The sequence below is a fragment of the Mandrillus leucophaeus genome, unplaced genomic scaffold, assembly GCF_000951045.1.
Source record: "Mandrillus leucophaeus isolate KB7577 unplaced genomic scaffold, Mleu.le_1.0 Scaffold15, whole genome shotgun sequence".
NCBI classification, from domain to species: Eukaryota; Metazoa; Chordata; class Mammalia; order Primates; family Cercopithecidae; genus Mandrillus; species Mandrillus leucophaeus.
In genome coordinates this window covers 10,058,273-10,066,165 of record NW_012101476.1, presented here as the reverse complement: position 1 = coordinate 10,066,165, position 7,893 = coordinate 10,058,273, and the positions used below count along the sequence as shown (strand labels likewise).

The 7,893-nt window shown below is 43.6% G+C and overlaps 1 protein-coding gene and 1 pseudogene across 3 annotated transcripts in view; one reads left to right on the top strand and one right to left on the bottom strand.

Moving 5' to 3' along the window:
* GDI2 (GDP dissociation inhibitor 2) overlaps positions 1–7,893 on the bottom strand; it is a 45,374-nt gene that overhangs the window by 4,339 nt on the left and 33,142 nt on the right. For all 3 annotated transcript variants that reach the window (XM_011974921.1, XM_011974922.1, XM_011974923.1), the window contains one exon: positions 3,405–3,504. In XM_011974921.1, the coding sequence (XP_011830311.1) occupies positions 3,405–3,504 (100 nt within the window). The remainder of the gene's footprint in view (positions 1–3,404; positions 3,505–7,893) is intronic.
* On the top strand, positions 5,446–6,757 carry LOC105535736 (annotated as a pseudogene).

Below are 7,893 nucleotides of genomic sequence, written 5' to 3'. Positions count from 1 at the left end.
CCGGGCGCGGTGGCTCACGCCTGTAATCCCAGCACTTTGGGAGGCCGAGGCAGGCGGATCACGAGGTCAGGAAATCGAGACCACCCTGGCTAACACGGTGAAACCCCGTCTCTACTAAAAATACAAAAAAAAAAACTTAGCCAGGCATGGTGGCGCATGCCTGTAGTCCCAGCTACTCGGGAGGCTGAAGCAGGAGAATTGCTTGAACCTGGGAGATGAAGGTTGCGGTAGCCAAGATCACGCCATTGCACTGCAACCTGGGCAATGAGCAAAACTCCTCTCAAAAGAAAAAAAAAAAATCGAAGGACTTTAACATTTTTCCAAAGAAGATATATAGGTGGCCAATAAGCACATGCAAAGATGTTCAACATCACTAATCATAATTTCAGTGAGATACTACCTCACAACCATTAAGACTGCTACTGTCAAAACAGAAAATAAGCGTCAAGGATATGGAGAAACTGGAACTTCTTGTGCACTACTGATGGGAATGTAAAATGGTCCAGCCACTATGAAAAATGGTATGGCAGTTTCTCAAACATTAAAAACAGAATTACCATAAATGATCCAGCAATTCCACTTCTGGATACACACCCAAAAGAACTAAATGCATGGTCTTGATGAAATATTTGTACATCCATTTTCATAGTAGCATTATTCACAGTAACTAAAACATGGAAGCAATCCAGGTATCCATTAAAGGATGAATGGATAAGCCAACTATGGTCTATCCATACACTGGAATATTATTCAGCCTTAAAAAGGAAATTCTGACACATGCTACAACACAGATGAACCATGGAGGCATCATGCTAAGTGAAATAAGTCACAAAAAAATACTATATTATTCCATTTATATAAAATACAGTAGTTAAAATCATAGAGAAAGAAAGTAGAATGGTGCTTGCCAGTGGCTAAAAGCAGGGAATGAGGAGTTACTACTCAATTGGTAGTTTCCTTTAGAAGAGGAAAAGTGACGGCGGGCATAGTGGCTCACACCTACAAAATCTCAGCACTTTGGGAGGCCAAGGTGGGTGGATCATCTGAGGTTAGGACCAGACTGGCCAACATGGGGAAACCCCGTCTCTACTAAAAATACAAAAACTAGCCGGGCATGGTGGTGCGCATCTATAATCCCAGCTACTTGGGAGCTAAGGCAGGAGAATTCGCTTGAATACGGGAGGCAGAGATTGCAGTGAGCCAAGATCATGCCACTGCACTCCAGCTTGGGTGACAGAGTGAGACTCCATCTCAAAAAAAAAAAAAAAGAAGTGTTATGGAGATGAATGGTGGTTGTACAACGAAGTGAATACATTTAATACCGCTGAACTGTACACTTAACAATGGTTAAGATGGTAAATTCTGGCCGGGCACAGTAGCTGACGCCTGTAATCCCAACATTTTGGAAGGTTGAGGCAGGTGGATCACCTGAGGTCAGGAGTTCGAGACCAGCCTGGCCAACATGGTAAAACCCCGTCTCTACCAAAAATACAAAAATTAGCCAGGCATGGTGGCAGGTGCCTGTAATCCCAGCTACTCAGGAGGCTGAAGCTGCCACTGCACTCCAGCTTGGGTGACAGAGTGAGACTCCATCTCAAAAAAAAAAAAAAAAAAAAAAAAAAAAAAAAAAAAAAAAAAAAAAAAAAAAAAAAAAAAAAAAAACCCGTTTATCTCTATCTCCTAAACAGCTATTATGCTGAAAATACAAGCAGTGTTACTGTCCCTGATGAAGATCTTCCGGTGGAACATGATGTGGAGATGGAAGATAGCGATACTGATGATCCCAACCCCACAAAGGTGGCTGGGTGAAGTTTGTTGGACCCAGATGGTAAACAGTGCTATTTGCACTGATATGCCTGAGAATTAAGTTAGCATTAACAAAACCTAGTAATGAACATGTCCAACAAAATATGACTTCTTTTGTGCTTTGTAACTTCATTTAAAGTAGATAAGCCAATCACACTACGACAGAGTCAAGATGAAACGGGGTTATAAAGAAGTTGCCTAAAATATATGTTCAAAAGACCCAATTAAGTAACAGTTTAGAAGGCCAGGCACAGTGGCTCATGCCTGTAATCCCAACACTTTGGGAGGCTGAGGCGGGTGGATCACTTGAGGCTGGGAGTTCAAGACCAGCCTAGCCAAAATGGTGAAACCCCTTCTCTACTAAAAAATACAAAATTAGCTACGTGTGGTAGCATGCACCTGTAATTCCCACTGCTCAGGAGGCTGAGGTAGGAGAATCACTTGAACATGGGAGGTGGAGGTTGAAGTGAGCTGAGATCACGCTACTATACTCCAGCCTGAGCGGCAGAGCAAAACGATTTGATGTCTCAAATAAATAATTAAATAACATTTTAGTAGATAAAACACACAAACCTAACATCACTCAGCACAGGAATTTACATCCTCAGGTGTATCACGACTGAGGGCTGTGGGTGCGGAACACCTTGATTCCAATTCTACCTCAGCCATTCATTGAATTGTGTAGCCTTGTAGATGTTTCTTAATTTAAGCCTCCAGGTATAACCTGGACATAATACCTGCCTCTTAGGATTCTTGTAAGGAATAAAGAGGTTGAAAATGTGCTTCACAAATTATTATCAGGCTTTTTTTGCCCTAAGTCAGTCCTGTATTTTCTCTCCCTTACTCATTGTCCCCTTAACACTAGCTACCAAACTCTGATCTCAAACTTTCATTTCCAGTGAGACCTAAACAATTGAAAATGCCCCCCACCCCACCACCCAGGTTTCTACATTCCCACACAGCTTAATATTAAAAAGATAAAGCTTAGATTTTTAGAATTCCAGTGAGACAGTAAAATAGTGCACTTTGAAGTGCGTCCTCTACTGCAAGAACTGTTGCAGATATTAACAGTGTCAAATGGCAGAAGAATTAATTCATATGGTGATAAAGGGAAACAGATCTTTTTTTTCCTTGTAATTTTTTTTTCAGCGGCATCCACATCACCCGAGAGGTTTCAAGAAAATGCAGAGCCTTCTCAGACCTACTGATTAGAACATGCAATAGAACCAGATTAATGACACTTTATATATAATTCAAATTTGAGAAACACTGCTCAAAACCCCACCCATGTAGGTGGCAAGTATAGTTCAATTTAAATGAAAATTTGGGAGACAGGCACAACCCAAACTCTACAAATACAGAATACTTACTATTTAGAGCTTCCCTATAATGCATATTTTATTATTAAAATAACTGACAACAAAAAAAGATGTTTTTTAAAACAAAGCACAGCAACTGTAATTAGTCCTTAGTCACGATAAATACTAACTTCCCATACAGAAATCATATGCATCAGTGTCCACACCAAAATAAATATTTACAATACACAATTTTCTTCACAAGAACACAGTATTTTTTTCATTTTAAAAACTACTTACTTCTCCTTCAGATTTTACACCAATTACTTTTCCATTCTGCACAATGATTTCTTCAATGGGTTTATTCAGCATGTAGGTACCTCCATAAATAGCACTTAGCCTGGAAAATTTTTAAAATCCCAATTAATATATAATTGTTTCAACTCCTAAAGTCCCCTTCCTTAGATCTTAATGAGTTATAGGTAATATACATTTGTTCAATTTCCTTCTAGAAAGATGTCAGCTTTAAAGTGATTAAAGCATGAAAACAGTCAAAAACACAAACTGATAATCACAGTTGTAAATACCAAGTCAAAAAAAAATCACTAACCAGGCACTTGTCTTTCAAGCTGCCCACTTGGCCCTCCTCCAACTGCACTTTCTTCCTTTCCTTTCATTCCTGTTCTAAAGCTTCTTCATAAACGTTCACTCCTGCTCTAAAACTTGCTTCAGTCTCTCCTTCTGCCTTATGCCCCTAGGTCATTCTTTCTTCTGAGGAGAAAAGAATTGAGGTTGCTGCAGACCCGTACGGATTCATCTCAGCGCGATAACATATTTTGGTGCCTGTGACTGGGATACCTTCCACCAGTAACACACTTCGGTGCTGTGTGACTCAGATACACTCCCTAGTAGTAAGAGACCTGTACACCTCATCTTCTTTGGCTGCAGGCGTTCAACCCCCATACACGGTTTTCTTCTCCCCTTTCCACTCTCCTGCTTGCTAACCAACCACCAGAACAGTTCCTCTCGGCTGCAGCAGCTCTGCTTCCACAGCTTATCCCTCAGCTCACCCTGACGGATGGCTCTTCCGGGTGGGAAGGACCTTGGGGTTCACACTGAGTAGACCTGAGACACTAATGGCCCTCCTGGACAGGAGGTTCGCAAGAGTGGTGAGGCTAAAGCCTAAAGTCATGCCATATCTGGGTTTTACTCTGCTTCTTCAACTAAAATCGGCTCTTTCCCAAAAACCCACACTGTCTAATTCTCCTGTTTTTCCTTGTGTGTGTGTGTGTGTTCTAAAATGGCCTTGTGCAGTTGTGGGACTATCCACATGAGAGGCAAATCTGCCATTTCTCTGGATTCACGTTCAGGGGAAGGGCAAGGGCAAGGTCAAGGGAACGGCTGACCAGTAATAGCTATATTCGTCTAATCCTCTGGCATATAAATAAAACTATGGACTTAAAACACTGTCAGAAGGAACTGGAGGCAGTGGTTCACACCTAATGCCACCACTTTGGGAGGCCGAGGTCAGCAGATGGCTTCAGCGCAGGAGTTTTGAGACCAGCCTGGGCAACATGGTGAAACCCTGTTTCTACAAAAAATACAAAAATTAACCAGGCACGGTGGCACTCATCTGTAGTCCCAGCTATCTGGAATGCTGAAGTGGCAGTATCACTTGAGCCTGAGAGGTCGAGGCTGCAGTAAGCTGTGATCACACCACTGCACTCTAGCCCGGGTAACAAAGCAAAATGCTGTCTCAAAAAAAGATAGTCATAAAGGGGGGAAAAAAGGCAGCACTGGAGAACGACTTAAAGCAGCAAAAACTGGAGACTGAAAAGACTCTTGAAAGGAACGAACCGGGTGAGATCTTTATGTGGTTTATATGGTTTTCCCCTCAGGCAGCAACTCCCCTAGTCATTGCAACATGGCACAGCTAGAACAGAAGCACAGCGCCTGCAGTCTTATTGATTTGAGATGTGACAGAATTTGGGGTGGCCAAAGGAGATGAAAATTGTAGGGAAAAATTTCACAAAAGAGGGAGCCTCAAAAGGAGGAGCCAACAAATGTATGATAAAATCTCTTCAAATCCTTAACTACCTCCAAAAGTGCTTCTACAGGAGGGAGAAGCCACGGAATCCACCAGAAACAAACAGCTGAAAGGCTCAAAGAGGTCAGGAGAGATTATAGAGGATGGGCAGAAGAAAAAATGTGAAGTTTGAAGTTTAAAATTGCCATGTTCAAAGGAGCTTGCTTACTCCAGAGGAGTAACGTTTAAGAATCAGCAGAAGGCCACTTGGCTTGTGACGTCGTGGCGCCGTGCGTGGCAGCGGCAGCAGCGCAGATGGCAGGCCCGTGGAGCAGTGCTGGAGGAGGGAGTGGCGAGGCTGTTGCTCCCTCAGCGCCCACTGCTGGCTCTTGGGGTGCAGAGAGGGGCTGCAGTCTCTGTACCTGCATCTCGCTTCACTGCAGTCCCCTCCGTGTTCCCCTGCGCCACCACTCCCCTTCCTAAGGCTGCCGCTTACCCCGGGGCCTATGGAAATAATGGATCCCTCAACCTGGCTCATCAACAGAGCTGATGAGCAGACCATTAGCAACTACAAAGAAGCTATTTCATTTCTTGTCACAAAAAGGCTGCAGCAAATCCTTCGGAAGCCTTGTGAAGCTGACAGTCTGAGCAGGCTCATCTTTGGCTGGAATTGCAAAGGGATAGGAAACAGCGCTTCCCCATTCAAGAGAGGTGGAAAAGGGCCCAGCGTAAAGAAAGATTGAAACCCCAGGCCGGGCGCGGTGGCTCACGCCTGTAATCCCAGCACTTTGGGAGGCCGAGGCAGGCGGATCACGAGGTCAGGAAATCGAGACCACCCTGGCTAACACGGTGAAACCCCGTCTCTGATAAAAATACAAAAAATTAGCCGGGCACGGTGGCAGGCAGCTGTAGTCCCAGCTACTCGGGAGGCTGAGGCAGGAGAATTACGGGAACCCGGGAGGCGGAGCTTGCAGTGAGCGGAGATGGCGCCACCGCACTCCAGCCTCGGCGAAAGAACAAGACTCTGTCTCAAAAAATAAAAAAAAAAAAAAAAAAAAAAACCCAGCAGAACACAGGATGTAGCTAGCCATCTCACAAACCCTCTGCTGAGGATGCAGAGGGCCAGAGCCCCCTTTCTCAGAAGTACAGCCCTTTCACAGAGAAATGCCTGCCTGAGATTCAAGGGATCTTTGACAGGGATCCAGACAGGCTACTACTTTTACTTCAGCTAAAGAGTGAGCCAGCAGAGCCATGTATTGCAAGCAAAGGCCCAAAAGATAAAACAATATAGAGAAGCAGATTTGAAGAGGCATGTAGAATTCCTTGTGGCTGAGAATGAAAGATTAAGAAAGTAAACAACTGAAGGCTGAAAAGGCCAGACTTCTTAAAAGTCCAATAGAAAAGGAGCTGGATGTAGATGCTGATTTTGTAGAAAAGTCAGTTATGGAGCTTGCCACCACATTCAGAAACTGCTACAGCCTCTTCATCCTGACAGAAGTTTGCAGCAAATACCAGGAAAGCCAAGGACATTCCAATCCCCAATCTTCCTCCCTTGGATTTTCCATCTCCAAAACTTCCCCCTATGGAGCTCTCTGAGGATATTCTGAAAGGATTTATGAATAATTAAAATGGAAGGCCACAGAAGAGGACAGAACAGGAAATAATGTGATAACAGTTAATCCAGCAAAAAAAAATTAAAAAGGAAAACCACACAGAAGGGTAATCCCGGAAATGCTTCATCTGGCAGACTGTGGAAGAAGAGGCATTGCCAGGACTTGGCAAACAGTCACTGTGAAATGTGTCACGTATCTGATTCACCAACTCAAGCTAATGATTCCGACTTGGTAGACACTAAATTCATGGAAGTTCAGTTTCTCCAGATACAAACCAAATGGCTACATAGAATAATTTTTTCAAGCAACAATTACTTTCCTTGCCTTCAGGGTTAAAATGCATGAAAGTTGTGCCAGGCACGGTGGTTCATCATGCCTGCAATCCCAGCACTTTGAAAGGCCGAGGCAGGTGGATCACCTGAGGTCAGGAGTTCAAGACCAGTGTGGCCAACATGGTGAAACCCTATCTCTACAAAAAAATACAAAAATCAGCCGGGCATGATGGCAGGTGCCTGTAATCCCAGCTACTTGGGAGGCTGAAGTGAGAGAATCGCTTGAACCCAGGAGGAGGAAGTTGCAGTGAGCCGAGATCATGCCATTGCACTCCAGCCTGGGTGACAGAACGAGACTCCATCTCAAAACAGTCACTTCACAAAAGAAGACATTTATGCAGCCAACAAACGTATGAAAAAAAGCTCATCATCACTAGTCATTAGAGAAATACAAATCAAACCCACAAAACCACGAGAAACCATCTCACGCCAGTTAGAATGGCAATCATTAAAAGTCAGGAAACAGCAAATGCTGGAGAGGATGTGGAGAAATAGGAATGCTTTTACACTGTTGGTGGGAGTGTAAATTAGTTCAACCACTGTGGAAGACAGTGTGGCGATTCCTCAAGGATCTAGAACCAGAAATACCATTTGACCCAGCAATCCCATTACTGGGTATATACCCAAAGGATTATAAATCATTCTACTATAAAGGCACATGCACATGTACGTTTATTGAAGCACTGTTCACAATAGCAAAGACTTGGAACCAACCCAAGCGCCCATCAATGATAGACTGGAGAAAGAAAATGTGGCACATATATACCATGGAATACTATGCAGGCATAAAAAAGGACGAGTTCATGTCCATTGCAGGG